This window comes from Anguilla anguilla, chromosome 6 (genome assembly GCF_013347855.1).
Source record: "Anguilla anguilla isolate fAngAng1 chromosome 6, fAngAng1.pri, whole genome shotgun sequence".
Classification (NCBI taxonomy): domain Eukaryota; kingdom Metazoa; phylum Chordata; class Actinopteri; order Anguilliformes; family Anguillidae; genus Anguilla; species Anguilla anguilla.
The window spans coordinates 43,999,702-44,024,173 of record NC_049206.1 but is presented as its reverse complement, the minus strand read 5'-3'; the positions used below and the strand labels follow the sequence as shown (position 1 = coordinate 44,024,173).

At 50.9% G+C, this 24,472-nt stretch overlaps 1 protein-coding gene across 2 annotated transcripts in view; it reads left to right on the top strand.

Moving 5' to 3' along the window:
* The window catches only part of LOC118230854 (serine/threonine-protein kinase MRCK beta-like), a 44,912-nt gene that overhangs the window by 5,731 nt on the left and 14,709 nt on the right, over positions 1-24,472 (top strand). For both annotated transcript variants that reach the window (XM_035424263.1, XM_035424264.1), the window contains exons 2-20: positions 5,419-5,510; positions 12,286-12,369; positions 12,848-12,943; positions 14,120-14,268; positions 14,604-14,697; positions 15,023-15,223; positions 15,878-16,126; positions 16,625-16,886; positions 17,173-17,283; positions 17,704-17,837; positions 19,555-19,797; positions 20,448-20,552; positions 21,117-21,364; positions 22,461-22,566; positions 22,692-22,816; positions 23,321-23,426; positions 23,611-23,759; positions 23,892-23,989; positions 24,262-24,338. In XM_035424263.1, coding sequence (XP_035280154.1) covers positions 5,419-5,510; positions 12,286-12,369; positions 12,848-12,943; positions 14,120-14,268; positions 14,604-14,697; positions 15,023-15,223; positions 15,878-16,126; positions 16,625-16,886; positions 17,173-17,283; positions 17,704-17,837; positions 19,555-19,797; positions 20,448-20,552; positions 21,117-21,364; positions 22,461-22,566; positions 22,692-22,816; positions 23,321-23,426; positions 23,611-23,759; positions 23,892-23,989; positions 24,262-24,338 — 2,729 coding nt within the window. The remainder of the gene's footprint in view (positions 1-5,418; positions 5,511-12,285; positions 12,370-12,847; positions 12,944-14,119; positions 14,269-14,603; positions 14,698-15,022; positions 15,224-15,877; positions 16,127-16,624; positions 16,887-17,172; positions 17,284-17,703; positions 17,838-19,554; positions 19,798-20,447; positions 20,553-21,116; positions 21,365-22,460; positions 22,567-22,691; positions 22,817-23,320; positions 23,427-23,610; positions 23,760-23,891; positions 23,990-24,261; positions 24,339-24,472) is intronic.

Here is a 24,472-nt window from a genome sequence, read left to right as displayed (position 1 = left end):
TGCTCCCTACTTCATTCCCTCCCGCTTTTCTCCTTTCCCTACTCCCCCCTTTCTCTTCTCCCGTCATTCCTTCCTTCTTTTCCTTTCTCCCTACTTCATTCCCCCCTTTCTGCTTCTCCCTACTTCATTCCCTGCTTCTTCTCCCCTTTCCTTTCATTCCCTGCTTCTTTTTCCTTTCTCGCTAATTAATTCCCTACCTCTTTTCCCCCCTCTGTCTACTTCATTCCTTCCTTCTGTAAGTGATTCCGGAGTACTTTGTACACAAAGGCTTTGAATGGTTATGAAACGTAAATGTTGATTCTGTACAAATCCTTCCTGTAGGCCGCAGACCTCAAATGATTTGCTTCCTTACTCAATCCACACCTTCCTTGCTTCCACCCATTTCCTTGGAGTTAACTGCATCTTAATTTCTCCAGTAAGTATTCAGCTGAATAAGCAGATAGTATTTAAATATGTAACTTGTGGGAGTTGCTCTGGATAAGGGTGTCCACTAAGCAAATAAATAATAGCAATAATAACCCTCTCCCCTGATTTTATCCTGAGAAGGGAAGGTGGATGAAATGACTACGCCCTGAATGCCAAAATGTCTGGCATGACTATTATCTTCTGTGACTGTGATGGGTGAGCCCTGAAGTCTTAGCGTCTCTCTGGGTCATCCTGGCTCAAAGTAGAGCGAAGTGAAAGCTCATTGCGGCATCTTTTTTTGCAGTGAAAATACTTCATATATGGTGATTAAAGGGGTGAGCCGTACAGGGTATGCGTGGAATGCACATTTAAGGATGGTTGTTCAGCAGTTTTTTTTACTTATTTGTTTACGTTTGCGAGCGCTGAGTTCGGAATGAGTTTGTCTTTGAGTTGGGGATATTCTCTGCATTCGTGTAATGGATTGTGGAGGCGGGTGGTAATTCCCACGTTGGCTTTAAATATTGACTGTGCGGCTAAGAAAATTCCATTCATTCCTGCTTAGCACACGTATGCACATACATAAACATACACACATGCATGTTGGTACTTAGGAGCTTGGCACAGCCACACACACACACACACACACACACACACACTCACACACTCACTCACTCACTCACTCACAGCCACAGACCAGCTCTTGAACACTACTGCTGCAGGCATGACACAGATTAGTGCCACTTGGCTCCGGAGCACTTCCTGTTACCCCTTCTGCCAGGTACTGGCCTGCCACCAAGACTGCACTCCTCAGTACCTCACTGTGTGTATGCAGGGAGGATGGGAAATGTAGTTTTTTTTAAACATTTGAAGTCCTATTACAGCTCTAGGCAAATTACGGCTCGAGAGTTGGCTGCCTTATGGACTAAGCCACACATCTCCCCAACACACATATTTTTAAGAATGGGTCTGGGGTGGCTCAGGTGCTGATGTATTCCTCATCTGAGAAGAAGCTTCCATGCAACAGCAGTCAGTCAACCCAAGCTGAGGGGGGGTTGGGGGGGTGGGGGGTTGACCATTGGTCAGTCGGGGGGTGTTTGGTCAGTCCTCCTTAAGCGCACACCATACACCAGCACCTGTTGGTGACGGCTCTGTCAGTGTCTTAATGACCCAGTTGCGCTATTCGCAGGCACTGGCTGGGGAAATGAGCCGCCTAATTTTATACCAGTTGGTTTTCGCTTGGGTGTGGTACGAACGCCACTGACTGTAGCCTTACGCCTGGGCGCTTCCCGTACTTTCTGTACTTTCTAACAAATTATTGTTGTTATTATTATTACTTGTCACTGCTCTTTCTTCCTACAATGATAATTGTCGGCATGTAGGAGCAGACTCCAGGCATGAATGTAATTAAGGAAAGAACGTGCGTAATTCCAAAAAAGGAAAAGATGAGCATCCTGGTGTAGCAGTAGTAGTAGTTGGAGCAGTAGTAACAAAATGGCCGTGGACGCCTTCAGATCCTGCTGTCAGTCTGTGAAGGCGGGCTTTTTTGCTGGTATGGACGGCTAGGCGCTCGCAAAGTTTGAAGCCAGTGGGAACAAGATGTTCCGCTGGGGTGTGGCTCTCTCCGAGGGGGGAATGTGGTAGGATGTTCTGACATGGCGTGTTTCGCAGGGGAGAATGCCGCACCGCGCCGCACAAAGCGCCCAGGGCAGAGGCCTGACCTGCTGTTGACCCCCCACCCTCCCCGCAAAACCTCCTGCTTACCAAGCTCTAGCACAAACGGGGGCATGAAAGCCTTAGGAGACCGGCAGCGCAGAGAACTGCCATATGCGCAGAGAACTGCAGTATGCACATAGAACTGCCTTATGCGCAGAGAACTGCCATATGCGCAGAGAACTGCCATATGCGCAGAGAACTGCCATATGCGCAGAGAACTGCCGTATGCGCAGAGAACTGCCGTATGCGCAGAGAACTGCCGTATGCGCAGAGAACTGCCGTATGCGCAGAGAACTGCCTTATGCGCAGAGAACTGCCTTATGCGCAGAGAACTGCCATATGCGCAGAGAACTGCAGTATGCACATAGAACTGCCATATGTGCGTAGAACTGCATTTTGCGCAGTGTACTGTGAAGTGTACAGAGCACTATAAATATGCGCAGAGAGCTATAACATGCACAGAATACTGCAATATGCAGAGAACCATAATATGCGCAACCACAGCTACAGGCATATTGCGTGATTGGTTAGTGCTGTGCACAGAACAGGTTAACTTTTACTTTGTCCATATAAATGCATAGCCACACGTATAGTCAGCTCAATGCTAATAGCACCTTATTGGCTGATGTCTCATAAACATCACATGGTGTAGCAGAGTTCACAGATGCAAGTTAGCTTGCGACTGTCCACCACACTGTGTGACCCCCCTGGAGAAGGAATAATAGTATGATTAGTTCCCTTAGCTGGGGACCGTTGGTCTTTAGTGGTAAATGGACTGGCATCTCGTTGTGCAATCCAGCAGCGGTTCGAATCCCACAGCGAACCTACCGCCGCTAGTGTTGCCAGTGACTTGGATAATATGACTGATGCCCATCTGGCAGCTGAGGTTTCTGTGGGAGTTTAGAGGGGGAGAATGCAGCGCGCTGTTCAGGGACCTGGATTAGCCTGCTAACATCGCTACTGTATGTAATATCACCCCTGTGGAAGTCTATGATTAATTCCCTTCGATGGGGACCGGTGTTTAGCGTGGTGGGCTAATCGTATGTCTTGTGCAGTGTGGCCTCGGGTTCAAATCCCACAGCAGGCCTACCCTGTTACACTTGGCTTTACCCACCGTTCCTTGCCCCGTTATACATACAGGCTGAAAAAAAGTGATCCGTCAAGTTTCGAAGCAGAAGAAAACATTTCCTTTAATCCGGAAATGAAAGGTTTGGATGGATTCCCTATGGTCCCGCTTTCATTTTGGACGTATTCCAGACTTAAGTGACATCACAGCTCCCACCGTATCAGATTTAAGACTCCGTATGTACCAATAAGGGTTGGCAGCGAACTCGAAACTTCAAGGTTTTTTTTTTTTTGTTTTGTTTGTGAGATCGTCATTTCGGGCCTGGAATGTAAACTCCGAGCTTCCCCTGGAACCCTCGCATGTTTGTTTGCATTTCCGTTAGCCTCAGACGCTAAACGACAGCCTGGCGGTGTCCCAGTTAGCAGCAGCTCTGTGGAAGTTGTGGAAGCTGGGGTGTGAGGCGGCGGGGGGGTGGGGTGTCGAGGCGTGCTGCGGACCACGCGCCCCTCGCCCCGACGCCCCCCCGCCCCCCCGTTGACCCGTCTGCCGGCCGGCTGCTGCATCTCCGCCAGGCCTGGTGTTTTCCCTCTTGGCGTCGATGGCTGAAGAGGGCCAGGGCCGGGGCCGGGGTCCCCGCTGCTTTCCCGCAACAGCGTCCTCTACTGGGGCCTCCAGGGAAATGACTGGCCGAGTAAAGTATGTGGGTTTAGGGCAGAGGTTGGAGGTGCTGGTTGGAAGAGTTATGTTATGGAGTTATGCCATAGTTACGCTTTAGGAACTGACACTGGATCAGAAACTACATTCTACTCAAAATGCTTAGAGGTTTGGAATTGGGGTTGGAAGAAATCATGCTGCAACAGTATATATTTTCAAGGGATATTGAGAAGGATACTAGCCTGTATTACTTTGTTGGTGGTCTCCAATAGTCAAAATATAGTCCAATATATTTTTTTATGGGTTTTTCAGTTTGGGGGAGTGGGGACCTTGAAAGGATGTGAAAAGTCTTTGGATAAAGTTGAACTGAATGGAATTGAATTTGATTAATGGAATTGGTAAATGTGGGATCCCAGAATGCAATGCTGTAAGGCTATGCAACCTTTGTGTGCCCTGCTGACCTGTTCCTGGCAAGCCTGCCCCATTCGATCACAGTGTATTTTAACAGGAAGCTGTCATGGCTGGACACCATATTTGAGTTTGTCCCTCTTTTGGTGGCTCATGGGTTGGGTCCCCCAGTCCCTCCCTCTGTGCCTGTAACCAGTGGCTCAAAGAATCAGCAGTGTGGTCCAGATGCTTTTGGGTCTGGATCGGGTTGCATCCGAGAACACAGCTGTGTTCCAAGTGAAAACCACAGAGCGCAACGTAGCTTCCGTGGTGGGCTAGCGTCTGTACAGCGGGAATGATTCATCGATTTTTTACAGCCAGGGGAAAAATTGCCCGTCATAAGAGGTCTGCGATAAGAGAGCGTACGGCGCGTGGAAAAGTGCCCGGGTTGTCCGAAACGTTAAGCTCAAACCAGGCGAGCTCTTTTGTCGCACGCCCACGACACAGTAGTCCGGCGGAAGCTGGCGATTTGTACCATTTGACGAGAAGTGAAATGTCATCCCCTTCTGCGGCGTTCTCAAGAGAAACATGAACAGTATTCTTTTTGAACAATGAGATGACAGACGAACCACGCCTCGTTTTTGTCACGGCCGGCGTCCTCCCGACGCGTCGCCGTCAGCCGCGCCGCGCCGACGGCCGGTCGACCTCCGCGCCGCTCCATCCCGAACCGAAAACGGGCCGTTTTTTTATACAGCCCGGCTCGGTTTTGGGGGGGGTTGAAATCCCTATCTCTCTCTTTTCGGTCCCTCTGCTGTGTTTGTTTTTGATGGCGGGCAGGCAGCCATACGGGTCTAAATAAAAAAAAAAAAGAAAAAAAAAAAAAAAAAAGCACGACCGGTCTTTCCAGTTACTTTGAACAGCTGACTGACCCCGCCCAACCAATCAAGCTCAGGAATCTGTCAGCACACGTCGTCGGCGTTGCTGTTCGCCCTGCGCCAGAAGTTTTCCATCTATGTCGGGTTCCGCCCCGCCCAGCGTCATGTGAACGTGAACGTCAAAGGCAACGGCTAATACGGGGGGGGGGGGGTGGGGGGGGGCGTGGTTTAGAGTCTGGATCTCGCGTTTGCCTAATGGCCGTGGCTTTATCATGACGGTGCTCTCTCTCTCTCTCTTTCTCTCTCTCTCTCGTGCAGTGAAGCCGTTCACCACCACGGTGAAGCAGATGAGGTTGCACAGGGACGACTTCGAGATGCTCAAGGTGATCGGAAGAGGGGCCTTCGGAGAGGTAAGCGCAGTACCACCAGTCAGTCCACGCCCTCGCCACGCCGACAGGCGATTTTTCCGCCGCTCGTGAATTATAATTGCAGCATCCCGAAAGTCAGTGGTGCCTTTGGCCCCGCCCACTAGGTAGGCGGTGCCATATGCGTCCTGTTTTTTTTTTCTATCCCACCAGACAAACGCAAACCTGCTCACAGATCAAAAGTCCCACAAAAAAGTGGTTTGCCACACCCCCCAGTGTATCTGGTCTCTCTGACCAACAAACAACCATTCTTCCAAGTTGCTGTACTCCCCTCCCCCCCCTAGAACACCGCCCCCTGCTGGAAGTGACGGGGTAACACAGAGCACCAAAATCGCTGCTGAAGCATCTACGGGTGCTTGGATTGGCTCCTTTAGCCTTACCTCGTTTGCACCCGGCAGCAAGCGTCCAATAGAGCGGAGGCTTGCGCGGCTTCCTTCCCCTCCCGTCCCGGCCACTCTCTAGCCCCCCTCCTCCCCCCCCCCCCCCCCCCCGCACCCCTCCCCTCCCCTCCCTCTCTCACGGTCCCCCGGGCTTCAGTCAGGTCTCTGTGCTGTTTTTGGACGGGAGGGTTCTGGGAGTTTGGGATTGCTGGTTGAACTTTCTGTGGAATGCGCTGCGCAAGTCCCTTCTTGACTGCTCGGTATTATCTACGACGAAGCCGACTCTCTCTCTCTCTCTCTCTCTCTCTCTCCCTCTCTCTCTCCCTCTCTCCAAAACAACCTCGGAGCGCTCGCTCGCTGGGCGGCTCCGGCGTCAGGGTAGACGCCGCGGTGCTCCCGAAAAGTCGAACCCGGAAAGCCCCGCATTTTGAATTTTTACCGTTTTCTTCACGCCGAGGTGAAACGCCGTGTCTGGCCGCGTTTTTTTATTGGCATATGGAACGCGTTAGTTCCTGGAAACGGCACGTTCCCTGTCGCGGAGCTGTTGGCTATTATTATCGTTTGCATCATCATCATCATCCCGGCCTTTTTGAAGTCTACATATAGGCCGAAAGTGAAGGCATATGGGCCGGTCCCAAGTCTGAGGAAGGGCTTTTCCTCGCCGCCGCCGCGGGAGAGGAGTCCGTCGAAGGGGCGCGCGTAGGACGGCGCGGCTGGGCGTCGGGCACGTTAAAAGAGAGGGGGCGTGTTGCTTTCACGCGCTTCATTTGCAGGGCAATGGGACGCGGTGGCGCTCCCTGCTGGGTGGGACCTGCAGCGGCAGCGGGCTGGGGTGTGGCCTCAGAAGGCTTGAAGATCTGGCACGGCATTAGAGAGGAAATACCACAGATCCTCTGTTTGAGACCAGGGTGGGGGGGTGGACGAGAAGGAGGTGGGGGGGAGGGGGGGGCATGCTATTAGCAGCCTAGAGCTATGGGTATACTCGCGCTCACACGTACCCTCATGTCGATAAAGGGTCTGCCGTGGGTTTTGGCCCCCACTGTCTACAGACCACTACCAGAGATACAAAAGACCAAAGGACCCCCCAACCAAGTACACCAATCACAGCTTAAAAAAAGCTCCATGGGGGCGGAGCTTAATACATCACCCTCTGTAACTGGAAGTCACTTGCTCACTCACGTCTCTGGGCTGCACTACATGTACTTAAACACACACACACTCACACACACACACACACACACACACACACACACACACACCCACAGACTCAGGTTTTTTTTCCCATAGTCGTCTACATGTGGCTAAGACTGACTCACTCAGGATGGGTGATGCTGCTCCATGTGTATATTCAGTAAGCTTCCTGTGTGTTTACTATGACTCCCACCCCCCCCATCCCCCATCCCCCATCCCCCATCCCCCGGCCACAGCCGCCACTTCCAGGTCAGTCACAGGAAAAGCAGACTCACTGTTTGAGAGAGCCTGTTTCCTTAAAGGGAAGATATGCGCCGGGCCTGTCCCTCCCCAGACCAGATTCCAGCCGCGCGGACCTAAGGAAGGGACTCGATCCGCTAGTTGGGTTTTCCCCTTTTTGGCTTGCTCACAGCTGGCTGTGGATAGGCATACGTGTGTGCGTTTCACAAATTGGTGACGATGGGGGACCACTGGTTTGGCAAGTCCTGGCAAAGTCGTTTCGGGTTTTCTTTTCCCAGTACGCCCGCGCGCCTCGTAGTGCTCCTCGCCGGCTTGTTCGGCACAGCGGCCCGGTGTGCATTTCCTGTTTGTGATTGATGGCGTGACGACGCCGACTGCTCGAGGAGAGGAGGCGAGAACTGGCGGATGACACTCGGAGGCTTTTCCTGGACCCGCGCCATCGGGGTCCAGTTACGTTAATCCAGACGGCTGGAGGAGCCCATGCCAGAGAGTCCGCTCTGAAATATGGGGCCTGTCCTGGATGCTCTTCTGCGTCAGGGGTGTGAACTGAGGATAGAGGGGCCTAGCTGTCTCGGCGCGTCGCCCTATCGACTGCTCTGTTTTCGTGTTTGAAGTCGTCGGTGTCGGAGTGGTTAAAATGAAAAGAAGCGACTAGTGCTGCTTTTAAGCCATAAAATATCACGGTATGATAGTTGGCCTGTGTCAACTGCACCGTTAGGGCATTGTGATGAAGTGTGTTTTGAGGCCCCATTTAATAGCAATGTGATAAAATGTGTGTTGAGGCCCCGTTTAACAGCAATGTGACGAAAATGTGTGTTGAGGCCCCGTTTAACAGCAATGTGCTGAAATGTATGTTGAGGCCCCGTTTAATAGCAATGTGCTGAAATGTGTGTTGAGGCCCCGTTTAATAGCAATGTAATATAATGTGTGTTGAGGTCCTGTTTCATAGCATTTCAATAAAATATTTGTTGAAACTCTGTTTAATAGCATTGCGATAACATTTGTTTTGGAGTGGAGCCTTGCTTGAAAGCATTTTTGATCCCCTGTTTAATTGCCCTGTGATGAAGAGCTTTGGGATGTGTGTGTTGGGGTTCAGTTTAATGGCTTTGTGATGAAGCATGTTTGGGGCACTGTTTAATAGGTTTGTGTTAGGGTGTATGTTGGGGTTCCTATTTAATAGCTTAATGAAGTAACGGTAGGGCCCGGTTTAATAGCTTTGTTATGTAGTATGTTGGGTTCCTGTTTAATAGCTTTGTGATGAAGTGTATGTTGGGGTCCTGTTTAATAGCTTTGTGATGAAGTGTAAGTTGGGGTTCTGTTTAATAGCTTTGTGATGAAGTGTATGTTGGGGTCCTGTTTAATAACTTTCTGATGTAGCATGTTGGGGCCCTGTTTAATAGCTTTGTGATGTAGTGTATGTTGGGGTTCTGTTTAATAGCTTTGTGAAGAAGTGTATGTTGGGGTTCAGTTTAATGGCTTTGTGATGAAGCATGTTTGGGGCACTGTTTAATAGGTTTGTGATGTAGCATGTTGGGGCCCTGTTTAATAGCTTTGTGATGTAGTGTATGTTGGGGTTCTGTTTAATAGCTTTGTGATGAAGTGTATGTTAGGGTCCTGTTTAATATCTTTGTGATGAAGTGTATGTTGGGGTTCTGTTTAATAGCTTTGTGATGAAGTGTATCTTGGGGTTCTGCTTAATAGCTTTGTGATGAAGTGTATGTTAGGGTCCTGTTTAATATCTTTGTGATGAAGTGTATGTTGGGGTTCTGTTTAATAGCTTTGTGATGAAGTGTATGTTGGGGTTCTGCTTAATAGCTTTGTGATGAAGTGTATGTTAGGGTCCTGTTTAATAGCTTTGTGATGAAGTGTATGTTGGGGTTCTGCTTAATAGCTTTGTGATGAAGTGTATGTTGGGGTTCTGTTTAATAGCTTTGTGATGAAGTGTATGTTAGGGTCCTGTTTAATATCTTTGTGATGAAGTGTGTGTTGGGGTACAGTTTAACAGCTTTATGATAAAGTGTATGTTAGGGTCCTGTTTAATATCTTTGTGATGAAGTGTATGTTGGGGTTCTGTTTAATATCTTTGTGATGAAGTGTGTGTTGGGGTCCTGTTTAATAGCTTTGTACTGTAGCGTGATGATGAAGCGTGTTGGGGGTTTAGGCCTAATTAGGCGTATTGTAAGTGCCCTGACCTGCCCCTGTTGCCGTTTGAGAATCCTGGCATAGATTCAGCGCAGGCTCTTTCTAATTCTGAGTCCAAAAAAGGAAAGGCTCTAAAAAAAGGAGAGAGAGAGAGAGTGAAGCGATTCCATCCAAATAGGTGGTTCTGTTTTTGTAATGAGGTCATGTTATCTGGTGCAGGGTAGGGTGGGCACACACACTCACAGAATGTGCGAAGATGTGTGCGAGCTTGTACGCCGGAATCAAAAGTCTCTGCATGTCCCGATCGCGGATGTGTCTATGCACATACACACTCGTACGTGTTGACATGCAGCGAAGCGAGAGTGCTCACCCTCTTTAAATTCTATGGTTTTACACGTGGGGATTTAACTAACCCTCATCTAGTCCTCACCAAGTCCTAACGGAAGTAAATAGAACCTCATGTGATGAATGACACAACACCGATTTTACATTCATTATTTTGTCTCTTTCTTTTTCTACATCACTGTATGTCTGTCTGTGAGCTTTCTGTGTCTGCCAGTGTGTTTTTCCACAGTGGGTTTATTTGTGCATGACTCTTGAACGTGTCACCGTGCGATGGCTTGATGACCGCTGCAGTAACAAATTGTAAATCAAGACTCCCACAAACCTCAGGCCCAGTGAGCTTTAAGCCCTTGTGAACCAAGTCTGTTTCATGCAATAAATTTGGACGAAAATGTTATTTTTTAAAATACCCTCTTCTGTATGGTTTGCCTCCCCTTGTTTTCTCGCGTGGTATGTCAGTCCTCCGCCTGCTAGAGGTCGCAATAGCCTCATTGTCACACCACTTCTCAAAAAATTATCTGTCACCTCCATAATCTAAGTTCATAAAGTTATTTCCACTAATTAAGCACAGATGATGATTGACAGCGATGTTTACCGGCGACAGGCATGTTAAATTGCATTTGGTTACTTACTGCTGTGGATATGCTGCAGTATCTTTAGCCTAAATGTTGTACTGGGGCATGATGGGATTTGCAGTGGGAAATGCCCAAATTGAAAATGAGAGCAATTGTATTACTTTTAACTTGCACAAAAAAATAAATTAAAAAAATTTAAATAAAAAATACATTCATGATTCAACTAATTTAACCAATCATGGTCTTCTACCAAGACCTTCAAAGTAGAATCCGGTGTCTTAGTCCTGGGCTAAAACAAAAACGTGCACCTAAACTCCCCCCTTTTGGATTGGACACCCGTGCTTTATATGGTTGCATTTTTTTTTACTGCAGTGCTGCTCAATGCTTGTTTTATCACAAATCTAGAATTGTGGTGTACAGAGCCAAATCAAGGGGGGGAAAAAATGAATCTTTTTCCCAGACTTTATTGAGCTCACTATTATATAAATAGTCTCGCCAAAATAGGATGCACCCAGTATTTCCTCCTTTTTTCAACAGTAAAATCAAAAGATTGTCATTGCTGCTGAATCGGCTCGGTGAATCCAATTGTTATTATGTAGCCTAAGTGGCATGAAGGGAAAATTAAATGGAATTTGAAAATGAGCATAGGGCGCAGTATGCATGGTCTCAGCGTGTTGATGTCCAACTTCAAATAATTCGCATTTTCGCGTCGCGCTGCTGCGTGGCGGCTTTTAGGAAGCGAACTTTAACTCTCCACCGCCGGGACAAACAGCGGCATTTCCTTTGTTTCTTTCTTTAGTCCTCCGGCCAAACTGCTGGCACCAGCTATTTCAGATGTTAGGGACAGGAATGCGAGCGCTAAGCCAGCGCGCCCCCCCTCTCCCATTATCTGCGAGCGGGACGCGGCGCCCGGGCGACGTGGGTCAGCTACGGCGGCGCTGCGGGCTAGCGTTCGGCCGCGCTGTGTGACGGGCCCTCTTCGAAACGCCAAGAGCGCCTCTTACTCCACAACTCCTACTCCTACTCCTAACCCTAACCCTTCAGTCACGGTTTTGACAGGAAACGGATCCCCCCCCCCCCCAAAAAAAACAACTTTGTTTTGACGTGCAGAGGTGTCTGTCGGATGTCCGCGGGTTTGCGGAGTCCTTATTTGAGAGCCGCTGATTGGACGAGAGCTTGAGGCACCTGGGCTGCGGGGTTGAAAGCTGGTTTCTGTTCTGAAATCCCGAGGATTGTGGGATTGGAAAGCACACCCAGCGACGACGCGTGACTGCGTTCGGGGGTGTGTGTGGGGTACACCGTGCGTGTGTGTGGAAGCGGCGTGTGAGGGACCGGGCAGCGGTCGGTCGGTCGGTCGACGCGCCTCGTAGGCCCTGGAATCCGAGCCGAGTCCCCCGGGCGCTTCCTGAGCGGCCGGGCGCGGGGCGAGCGAGCAAGCCCCTCCCTCCTTCCCGTCCCGAAAACGAGTGACGCTCGCCGCGCTCACGGCTTCCCCTTCCTGTCTCCGCCCGCTCCGCTTCCCCTCGGTATCCTGACTCACTGCCCCCGAGGTCGGGGGGCTGCCGCCTCCACCTCTAACTCTGGAAACAGAAGAGCGAGTTTGGGAGGGGGCGGGGGGGGGGGGGGTTCACGACCAATCACGAGCGACGTTTGAAAGGTGGTCCTTTGTCTCCACGGCGATGGAGCGGCACCTGGGCAAATGACGTGGCCTTTGGAGCGCGCTTTGGAGCAGGGGGGTCTAGAACGGGGGGGGGGCCCTAAGGGAATCCCAAGGGGTTCTTGAAATAATGGAGAAAAAAAAAAATGTTTTTTCCATTTTATGGATGGTGTAGTATGGTTATTCTTTTAGCATTGAATTTGTTTTTAATTGAAATGCTTTTCTCGTTTCAGGTCGCCGTGGTGAAGATGAAAAACACCGAGCGCGTGTACGCCATGAAGATCCTGAACAAGTGGGAAATGCTGAAGAGAGCCGAGGTGAGGGAGAAGCCCAAACGCTCTGTTTCCGGATCCTTCCGCGTCGTTACGGTTAACGTTGACGACGGCGCGCGTGGCTATTCAGAGTAACTCTACCGACCTTGGGAAACTTTGCCGTTATCCTCTCCAAAACAAAGATATGGCGAAATGCGATTTTAAAATGCGTCGCGGTTGGGATGGGAGAGCGAGGCTTCCTCTTCCCATTAAGAGGAGCCCCTTAATGGGCCGTGCAGCTACACAGATCTATCGCCGACTGAGTGCCGTGCTGATGTCGAGCCTCAGATAAGGGTTTCGTGTAATGATGCATTAAGGGTCTGCCTGTTTATGGTTTGTGAAGCCTCCCTGTCCGCTGGGGGGCGGGGGGGCGGGGGGGTGGGGGGGGAGGTAGCGGACCCGGAGACGCGCTCGTCCCTCCCTCGGGCGTGAGCGGGGGGCAGGCCCAGCTCCCGTCACCTGATCCTCCATCGTTTCCTTCCAGACCGCCTGCTTCCGGGAGGAGAGGAACGTTCTGGTGAACGGGGACTGCCAGTGGATCACCCGGCTGCACTACGCCTTCCAGGACGACAACTACCTGGTACAGACAGTCGATCTTTCCAGTCCGTCGCCGTCACGTGACTTAGACTGACCAGTCCCCACGGTGGACTGGCTTTCCCTTCCCCTAAAACCAGGCTGGTGACATCATACATTCCCCCCCAACCAATTTCCTGTGACCGCACTTCGGCCATTTTGAATTCTCCTTTGTTCTCCTGCTCGCCACTGGCTGTGCTAAATTTTTTTTCCCCCTCCCACATTTCCTAATGTTACAAGAAACGGCATGTTTGTTTGTGCGAATTCGGTCCATCGGTCAAAATGCGGTCGTGATTTTTTACGTGTTGAGCAAAGCATGTTCTTCAGAGAGAGAGAGAGAGAAACAGAGAGAAAAAAAAAGCCAAGAGCCACTAGTGGGGGAGAAGAAACTGTAAATGGCTCCCCGACCCAGGGGAAACCGGAGCCGGAATGGCAGACGAGGCGCTAAGCGTGGCCGGCGGAATGCGCCGGGATCGAGTGACCTCGCGCCCTGGGCCCAGCGAAGCGGGGCTGCTGGGATGCGAGCTCGTGGTTGTGGGTGGTGTTATTGTTGGGGCGCAGCCAGGTCCTGTGGGGGGCTGGGAGCTGGGGGGGGGGGGGGGGGGGGGGGGGGGGGGGGGGGGGAGCACGGCCCTAAAAATAGAGCTTTTGGCCCACTCCGGCAATGCGGAGGCGGTGACAGACTGCGACAGGGTATCCCAGAAGGCCGTCTTTCGCCCCCCCCTGACATCAACAAGAGACCAGCCATCCAAGCCGGTTTGACTGGCCATTTTAACAATCTGGAACAGTGACGGCCGCAAAAATTCTGAATAGGTCGAATGCCATGAATATTTATTATGTTTTGTGGTGCTGTGATTGTTTTGTCTGGCCACCGGGAGCAGCTCGGTCTGAGCCTTTACAAGACCCGTGTTCTTTTTGTTGAATCGTAAATTCACCTTTTATTTCCCCGTGACCTCAGAAAGAATTATTTTGTGTGGAAAATGATTGAAATGGCAAGCCGGCGAGTCATTTCCCCTTACTTTGGCGCGTGCTACAGTAGCTTCGGTCTGGCCAGGTGTTACTCTGTGTACATTACTTGGTAGCGGAATGCTATGCTACGGCTAGTTTGCTTTTGTCTGTATGCGGTTACATAGTAAGGTACAAGTATTCTTTTGTAACTAGCGATTATTTTCCCCGTGCGCAGTATTTGGTGATGGACTACTACGTCGGAGGGGACCTGTTGACGCTGCTCAGTAAGTTCGAGGACCGGCTCCCGGAGGACATGGCCCGGTTCTACGTGGCCGAAATGGTCCTGGCCATCCACTCCATCCACCAGCAGAATTACGTTCACCGGTGAGTTCTGAGCGCCCCCGTCGCCACGGCGATCACGGTAGGGATCCTGTGTGGTGTTCAGGTCTTCTTCCTCCTGCTCCGTCCCCCACTTTCTTTGGGCCCCTTCCCATTGGATACAGTTGGCTCCTCCCCTCCTGGGTAACAAGGAGGCAAGGAATACACCTAGGCAGTTTCGCACAGTTTCAAGCTGGTTCTAATGCAGTTTAGTTGCTCCAAGGCAGTTGGTTGGTGATTCTCTGCAGAGAACACCCATATGTGTGTGTGTGTGTGTGTGTGTGTGTGTGTGTGTGCGCGAGTTCCGTCACTCATTCACCGTGTCCTCTCTCACTCTTCAGAGACATTAAACCGGACAACGTGCTGCTGGACCTGAACGGCCACATCCGCCTGGCTGACTTTGGCTCCTGTCTGAAGATGATGGAGGATGGCACGGTGAGTCGGGACTCGTTAACAAGCTGCATTCTGATTGGCCCAGAGGAAAGACTGCCTCTGTTGCCCATTGGCAGTACTTAAGGCCGTGTCACATTCTTCTGCCCTGTTAGCTTCAATGCTAACCAAGTCCACCTGTAGCTTCAGCCACTTGATATGAGGAAGGCTGCAGTGGACTAGCTTCTACAGTTCCTTTTTTTTTAGCAAAACTGCTGCAAAACTACGCAGCGGAACATAAATCACAGTTTCGTAGCCAATGTGCCTGCTTTCCGAAAATATAAATCGACGAATATCAATGATAGAAATTCCCGTATTGCCTCCTGTGCAGGTGCAGTCCTCGGTCGCCGTGGGGACGCCGGACTACATCTCCCCGGAGATCCTGCAGGCCATGGAGGACGGGAAGGGGAAGTACGGGCCCGAGTGCGACTGGTGGTCCCTGGGGGTGTGCATATACGAGATGCTGTACGGCGAGACGCCCTTCTACGCCGAGTCGCTGGTGGAGACCTACGGCAAGATCATGAACCACGAGGTGAGCGTGCGGGGTGCGGTCCGGTGCGGTCCTGTGCGGTCCTGTGCGGTCCTGTGCGGTCCTGGGACGCAGGGTCGAGGGGACCTCGGTAAATGCCCTCACCTGTTTTAAGGTCTCCCTTCTGCGGTACTTAGTGAATTATGTCTGCTTTATGCTTTTGTTTCCGGTGTTTGAATTTTCAAATTTTCGCCATTTAGCAGACACACTTATCCATCAGTGACTTGCAAAACTTCCATTTTCTAAATACAATTAAGGATATAATAATGGGGGGGGGTTACAACTCCTCTATATTACAAAACAGGCCAAATAACCCCCCCAATAATAAAGCATGGTAATGAGAAAAGTGGTTTCATATCATATAGATGGGGCTTTCATGCTGTGATTGGAAGATACTGATCAGTGGTCTCAAGTGTTTTCCCTCTTTGAATTTACCAGAAATGATCATTTCACAGCTGCTCTATTTTTTTTTTTTAAACTTCTGGGGTGGCATGGCCGTGGACTCCCATAGAGGGTTACAGTTCTTGGAGTCTGTTCAGGTTAAGTCCCTCGCTCATGAGTACAACGACGGTTCCCCGCCTGGTTACCAGTTTCCTAACAGGGAAATGGAGGTGGAAGGTACGGTCACCCGAAGGTCTTTCCTCCCCCCCCCCCCAGGAGCGCTTCCAGTTCCCGTCCCACATCACGGACGTGTCGGAGGACGCCCGGGACCTGATCCAGAGGCTGGTGTGCAGCCGGGGCCAGCGGCTGGGCCAGCGCGGCATCCAGGACTTCCAGGCGCACCCCTTCTTCCGCGGCATCGACTGGGAGAGCATCCGCAGCGCCGAGGCGCCCTACGTCCCCGACGTCAGCTCCCCGACCGACACCTCCAACTTCGACGTGGACGAGGACGTGCTCAAGAACCCGGTGCGTGCCCAACTCCCACCCCCCCCCCCCCAAAACTCCCACTGACCTCTCCGGCGTCTACGTCTGTATCTAAAAACCAACGAATGATGCCTTCAGAACCCAAATCTCAGTGTTATTAAGAGCGTTAAGATGGACTGTGATGTACCCGCACATCGGTGCTAAGCTGAAGCGAAGCAAGTCTCTGCTTACTTGATCAGTGTAAAGAATGATAGTTTTTGAAAGTTTTCTTTTGAAAGGTTTTGGCTATCACCTTGAAACACTTTCTGGAAACTGATACTGGAGCAGAAGTTACATTGTAGATAAAATAGTTCCAGTGAGGACTACGGTTGATCCTGGTGCATCCATTTTATAGCAGATGTTTATGACAGTACAGCCTTGAATTTTGGGGATTAAGGCCTAGAAAGGACTTGGAAGCCCTCGCATAGATGGTGGTACAGATATGCTGCTCCATTGCTGTGTTAAGTGACTGACCCCTGCTATGGAACCTCCACTCTACAGGACCTGGGCCCTCCCATCTCTCACACTGGGTTCTCTGGCCAGCACCTGCCCTTCGTGGGCTTCACGTACACCACAGACAGCCCTTTCTCCGACCGCGGCTGCCTGAACCCGGCCACGCCCGCCGAAGGGGAGGTGGAACCGGACGGGGAGGACGAGGGCGAGGGGGAGGGGGAGGGGGAGGGCGGCCCCAAGACGCAGGTCTTCGAGAAGAGGATTCAGCGGCTGGAGCAGGAGAAGATGGAGCTGAACCGCAAGCTGCAAGGTCTGGAGCGACGCCCACTCCGCAGTCTTCCCCGCCCCCTTTTTCGCATTTCGCTTTACCTTATAGCCATAGCATTGACTGCAACACCCTCTGGGCCACACCCACTCATTGTTACTTCCACGTTTGAATGGCTCCCCACAAGACAGCAGTGCAACGTTGGCCTCCTGTGGTCATGCCCACTCAACAGTCTGTCTCTCACAATGCAAATAACCAGGCTTCCGTGTTTGACTCTCTTGCCAAGCCCAGTCCCCACCCCCTGTCATTGACACATTTCCTGCTTTCCCAGAATCCACCCAGGCTCTGAACGGCTCAGGTAAAGGGTTGGGGACCGTTGGCCGGGACAAGGAGATGAAGAAGCTGAATGAGGAGATCGAGCGCCTGAAGAAGAAACTGGCAGGTGAGAGGCCACGCCCACCCCAGGTGACACCATGTCAAGTCCACCTGGCTAAGCCTCTTATTAACAAGCTACCCAACCGCAAAACAGAGGTCTTGGCTGGCTGATTTGTTCCTTTTCGCACAGGAACTGTTATTTTTAACATTAAACTTGTCTTTCCTGGTACATACCCTTTTGTCATCTGAATAAAAAGTGAAAATGAATATATCCAGTGCCTTGGGGTGAATTGGGTGAAGATTAGCAAATGTTACAGCCATATAGACAGCTATGTAAAATGGTGGTGTCACTGATAGTGACCGAGTTCAATTGTTTGATTGTGACATAAATCCTCCTAAGGAAGTTCCTCACAAGGTAGCTGTACCTAGGAGCTTCGGGTCGGTAAGGCATTTTGTGGTCAACTCTTGCTCGTTTTGAATCCGGCAGATTCCGACCGGTTGGAACACCAGCTGGAGGAGGCGGTCACCTTGCGGCAGGGGTACGAGAGCTCCGCCTCCAAACTGAAGTCCCTGGACAAACAGGTTGCGGCGCTCGCGCTGGAGAAAGAGGACATCCAGAAGGTGTGGAATCATCATTACTATTGCACATGCAAAGCATGGACAACTGAGTGCAAAGCTTGGGAATGCCTTTTTGTTAAAAGAAAAAGCTACACATCTGAAACAAGCAATGGTGAAAAGTGTCGACCTACAAACTAATCAAAGTGGTAGAAATGTATTTTAGCCGAGCTGGATACATCCGTCCCAAGCAAAATGCTTGTTTTGCTGATCGAGTTGCATTGGTAATGCACTGAAATGGCTAACCAGCTTCAGTAGCTAGCTCTAGCTTTCCGGTTTAAGTATACAGATTTTAGTAAAAAATGTGTTTTAAAATAGTGAAAATCTATAGATTTTGTCTGTAGATAGAAATTAGAAATCTTTTACTATATTGTTTAGTGGGCAAGGTAAACAGCTAGATTAGAGCTAGATGTCTGCTAGCCAGTCAATAAATTGATTGTGTGTGAATATCTTTGTGTTTTAAATGTAGCTGGCTACTGTAGGTTGTTTTGATAAAAATTTGAACTGGCCTACAGGAAATAGTTCTTTGCTGCCCCCCTCTGGTGAAAAAAGTGAAACCTAGACTGTAATGTCAGAAACCAACATTTTTGATTGTAACAATATTTTCCAGTAATATATAGGCAGCCTAAAATGGGTTTGGTTCAGCGATTGCCTACATCCCAGGCTCACATACAATTTAACATTGTTATCATGGGTTAAGTAACCTTTCAAGGGTACAAAGGCGTATTGGGATTTGAGCCTATACCCTTCCGATGTCAGATTACATTATGTTTATTTGGCAGATGCTTTTATTCAAACTGATGTGCAATAAGTTCATACTGAAGGTCATTGGAACAACCACAAAACACAGGTCCGATAAGGTACGATAGTCATTATGTAACAGTTATTCATAGCCATGAACACATTAAGTCCAGTTCACACAGTAAGCACGCGCTAGGTCAGAGTGTAATGTTAAGTAGGAGGCATAAGTGTAATGCACAGCCGACCAAAATTGGTTCTCAGTGCCCTGCAGAGCAAGAAATATAAACTGCGATGACGTGAAATCGCATAATGGCAGAAGCATTTTCCCAGGAGGTGAAACAAGTCGGTATCCGTGCGGACGATGTTCAAAATCATTTGCGATTCGCTAAAAATATCTTGGCATGTGCTCTTTCCTGCGAGTTACATTATCCAATTACCGCTTTGGCCGGGTGTGTCCCCGTGGCCAATCAGAGGCCTGCTCACAGTCTTGCGCCGCCACACGCCCGGCCCAGTCCCTCCGCGCTTCCCCATCATGCCCTGAATTAGCTCGTCGATGTCCGCCCAGACGTCTGTAATCGAATGAGCCGCGGTTTTGGTTTGAGCCGTCGCTCGTGTGACTCATTACATTACATTACAGGCATTTAGCAGACGCTCTTATCCAGAGCGACTTACACAACTTTTTACATATCATTTTACATTGTATCCATTTATACAGCTGGATATATACTGAAGCAATGCAGGTTACCTTGCTCAAGGGTACAACGGCAGTGTCCTACCCGGGAATCGAACCTGCGACCTTTCGGTTACAAGTCTAGTTCCTTACCCACTGTGGTACACTCCGTCCTCTCAAATCCGGCATGCGCGTCGCTGCATCTTCGGTCTCTCAGTCCGTCTGTCCTCCTTCGTCGGGTTCGTCCGCTTGTCCGTTCGTCCGTCTCATCGACCCCCCCCCCCCTTCCCCCCCCCCCCCGTGTTTCCGCAGCAACTGGCGGAGGCGCAGGAGCGGGCGCGGCTGCAGGCGCAGGAGCTGAAGGAGGCGCAGCAGCAGCGCAAGCGGGCGCTGCAGGAGTCGTCGGAGCAGAGCGAGCGCGCCACCGAGCTGCGCTCGCACAAGCAGCGGCTCGCCCGCCAGCTCCGCGACAAGGAGGAGGAGATGGACGCCACGCTGCACAAGATGGACGCCATGCGGCAGGACATCCGCAAGACCGAGAAGGCCCGCAAGGAGGTGCGCGCACGTGTGTGTGAGACAGAGTGTGTGTGTGTGTGTGTGTGTGTGTGTGTGTGTGTGTGTGTGCGTGTGTGTGTGTGTGTGTGTGTGTGAGAGAGTGTGTGTGTTGAGTGTGTGTTTGTGCGTGTGCGTGTGCGTGTGCGTGTGCGTGTGCGCGTGCGTGCGTGCGTGCGTGCGTGCGTGCGTGCGTGCGTGTGTGCGCATGTGCGTGTGAGAGTGCGCGTGTGTTGTGTGTGTGTTGAGTGTTGAGTGTGTGTGTGAGTGTGTGTGTGTGTGTGTGTGCGTGTGCGTGTGCGTGTGTGTGTGCGTATTTTTCAAAAATAATAGTTAAGAATAGAAATAATTGGCCATCTTAGTGGTTCACAACAGGATAGGGTCTCATTCAAAGGCTTGCTTTATGTTTGTTTTGTATGTTTTTTTGTGGAAAAAAATGTTACATTAATAGTTCGTGTTACGCACAATTCAACCATAAGTGGGGGTCAAATGCACGGCCAATCAGAAACTGCTAAAAATATAAGAACACGTGGGAGGACCTTAAAATAGAGCGCACGGCTAAGCCTAGCGAGCTAGGTGGACGAGGAAACTGCTCTGCATCGGACCAGGTGAGGGAGAGGCGGAGCGTCTGACCTTTACTCCTCCCCCTGCAGGTGGAGGCGCTGCTGGAGGACTCCAAGGCGGAGGCGTCGAAGGAGCGCAAGCTGCGGGAGCACAGCGAGTCCTACTCCAAACAGCTGGAGAGAGAGCTGGAGAAGGTCAGAGGTCACGCAGACTCCTCCCCCCAAACCCCGCTGGCCCCACCAGCTCTGCTCACCTCTACACTTAACACTGCAATCGTTTTTAATTGTTGTTAGCGCAGTTTGGGGTGACTGTGTGAAATGTGCACCCTGGCATGGCCAGTTCTTCTTTTTATTTATTTTTTATTAATTCAATTTTTTAAAATGTATTATTTAACTTTTTTTGAGAGATTATTCAGATTATTCACTCGCTCAACTTCTCAATGGGCCATTTTATGTTCCTAACCCTTCGAGGTGTAAGATCATAAATATGTGATTAGAATGTTCTTAGCTGAACACTCTAATGCTGATGTGTACACCATCACTACTGGTCATTGGAAGCACTTGTTCTAAAAAAAAAAAGTTCTAAAACACTGACTTAAAATTTAGAAAAAAGAAAATTCTTACAAACCTACTCTTCACAGGGTTAAACCAATATTGTACTCTTATCCTGCCCCCCCCACCCTCCCAATCTCTCTCCCCTTCCACCATATACAACTCTAACCTCCCCCCATCCCCCATCTCGGACGCTCTGTCCCGCAGATGAAGCAGGGGAGCAGGCGGGGGTCGGGCCTGGGCCTGGAGACGCAGCAGGAGCTGTCCAGGGCCAAGTCGGAGCTGGACAAGAAGGTGCTGTTCTACGAGGAGGAGCTGCTCCGCCGCGAGGCCTCCCACTCCAGCGAGCTGAAGAACCTCCGCAAGGAGCTGCAGGAGGCCGAGGCCCAGCACGCCTCCCTCCAGAAGGAGCTCACCCTGCTCAGGGACAAGCTGGAGAAGACCGAGCGGGAGAGGTGTGACCTCACCGCCGTCCCTGTCTACGGCCACACCCACATGCTCACCCACACCCACACCCACGTACCCACCCGTAGCCACACCCACATCCCCTCCCTCAGCCAGTCGCATACTCACCCACAGCCAGTCACATCCCCTCCCTCAGCCAGTCACATACCCACCCATAGCCACACCCACATCCCCTCCCTCAGCCACTCACATACCCACCCACAACCAGTCACATCCCCACCCACAGCCACACCCACATCCCTGCCCTCAGCCAGTCACATACCCACCCACAGCCACACCCATACCCGACCACAGCCACAGCCACAGCCGCGGTCACATACAGACCCACAACCACTCCCACAAGCTACCCATAGCCACACCCCCATCCTTGACACGGCTGTAGCCACTTCCCTGTTCGGAGCGGTGTGCTTGTTGTCTCACCCCATTTCTGAAACCTCATGCGCTGAGCAAGCTGGCTCCTCTCAGTTTAGTCAGATATTGTCAGAAGGGCTTTGAGGTTATCATCATGATCAGTTTTCTTGCATTACTCGTGTACACATACGCTTATGACGTGCGTTGAGGCTCAATGAATCCCACGGATGAGGCTGTAAAGCACAGTTTCTCACTCATTCTGTTCTGTCATATTGCTTTGCCTTTTGCTGATTGGTTCATACAAGTCAGCTGGGTCTGAGAGTGAGAGCTGGGGTACTCTGGGTGTGAGAGGGAGAGGGATACTGTGGAATATGTTGGGGTTCTCTGGGGTACTCTGGGGGAGAATGAGAGAGCTGGGGTACTCTGGGTGAGAAAGAGAGAGCTGGGGTACTCTAGGATACTCTGGGGTGCTCTAGGATACTCTAGGATACTTTGGGGTACTCTAGGATACTCAGGGGTTCTCTGGGACACTCTGGGGTACTGATTGTCAGGGAGAGAGCTGGGTACTCTGGGTGTGAGAGAGCTGAGATACTCTGGGGTACTCTGGGTTTGAGAGAGTTTGGGTTACTCTGGGGTACTCCGGGTATGAGTGAGAGCTGGGATATTTTGGGGGGTACTCTGGGATACTCTGGGGTACTCTGGCTCTAAGTGAGAGCTCAATGCCCTTCCCTGCAGGCAAAGCGAAATGGACGAGGCGCTGGCCAACCTCAAGGAGAAATACGACCGGGAACGGGACAATCTAACCGAGGACAACCGCAGGCTGACCAGCGAGACCGACAGGGTAGGCTGCCGTCGGGGGCATTGGGTGGGTGGGAGGGAGGGCTGATGATGTCATAGATGACCTCACGGGAGCACTTCCTGTCGAGGCGGTAGCCTGACCAGCATCGGCCGCTTTTGCCCTTCCAGCTGTGCACGTTCGTGGACAAGCTGACCGCGCAGAACCAGCAGCTGGAGGACGAGCTGCAGGACCTGGCCGCCAAGAAGGAGAGCGTGGCGCACTGGGAGGCCCAGATAGCGGAAATCATTCAGTGGTGAGAGCATTTGCTTGTGGAGTCATTTTAAAATGGGGTATTTACATGTGCAGCCTCTTTAAATTGGGGTATTTACATGTGCAGCCTCTTTAAATTGGGGTATTTACATGTGCAGCCTCTTTAAATTGGGGTATTTACATGTTAAGTCATTATTATAAAACGGTCCATTTATATTTGGGGTCATTTTAAAATGAGGCATTTATGTTTGCGGTCATTTTAGAATGGGACATTTACATGTGGACTCTTTTTAAAATGGGGAGTTTATGTATGAGAGTCATTTTAAAATGGGGTATTTATTTATGGGAGCCATTTCAAAATTGTATATGTTATTTAAAAAATGTTTTGGAGAAAATCTCGACCATGCTTGGCCTTTAAGTCCCCGCGCATTATCTGGTAATGTGGGGGAGCCAAAGGCAAAGGATATTTATTACGCATCGTCCTTGTCTCTCCCTACCCGTAATCCTTCTTGCTCCACACCCATGCTAAAGTTGCATGTCCCCGCAGGGTGAGCGATGAGAAGGACGCCCGGGGCTACCTCCAGGCCCTGGCCACCAAGATGACCGATGAGCTGGAGTCACTACGGAGCTCCAACCTGGGCTCCCGGACACTGGTGAGTTGCCTACATTTCCCATGATGCCTCACCACATGGATCTGACAGGAGGGTGTCCATTTTAGCCATTTTAAAAGAAGCCCCTCCTCATTTTCTCTTCTATCTCTGCTGTTTCCCTTACCCGTTTTTAAGAAGTGATACCATTTTACTGATTTTTCTGAAACATTTTTCCCCCCTCTCTCAGGATCCCCTGTGGAAGGTGCGTCGCAGTCAGAAGCTGGACATGTCGGCCCGCCTGGAGCTGCAGTCGGCGCTGGACGCGGAGATCCGGGCCAAGCAGCTGGTGCAGGAGGAGCTCCGCAAAGTCAAGGGAACCAACATCTCCTTCGAGAGGTTGGCGTGACCCCGCCCCTCCCCCCTGTTATAGCCCCGCCCTCCTCGGTGTGGCACAGCTGTCTAGGTCCCCATCAGAAGTGACCTCTGGCCTTTGACCTGCGATCTGCGATCTTCCCTCCCTTCTCACAGTAAACTGAAAGAGGCGGAGGCCAAAAACCGGGAGATGGCGGATCAGCTGGAGAGCGTGAAGAAGGAGCTGGAGGAGAGCCGGACCCGCACAGACAAAGGTTAACCCACCGCTCCTCACAGATTCTCAGCCCCACGGTCACAGATGCGTTGTGTGACTGAATGCCTAGCGTTGTGCCTGATATGGTTTATAGAACCGTTCCAGGTCTTACAAGGTGTTGGTTAGCATGCTGGGTGGAAGCCACTTAGCTGCCCATACCTGCTTCTCGTAAGACCTGGAATGGCTCACACTGGTGTGCGTTAGGAATGGTTGTGAGGGGAAGACCTTGCCAGAGTTTAAAGTTAACATACTGGTTCTTTCTTTCATTTGCAGGGTTAAAGCTTCCCAGCTTCCAGGATTCTCTGTTTGATTACTTCAGCACCTCCCCCTTCTCCCAGGACCTGACCAGGGTAAGGGTACAGCCTGTTTCCAGGGCCCTCTCACCTGCTCTGCTTCTGTCTTACAGAGATGCTGGCTAGCTAGGCTAACGTTTCTGCATACACCTTGAAGGGGCGGGGCTTGTTTAAGCTGGGGCCAGGGCTGT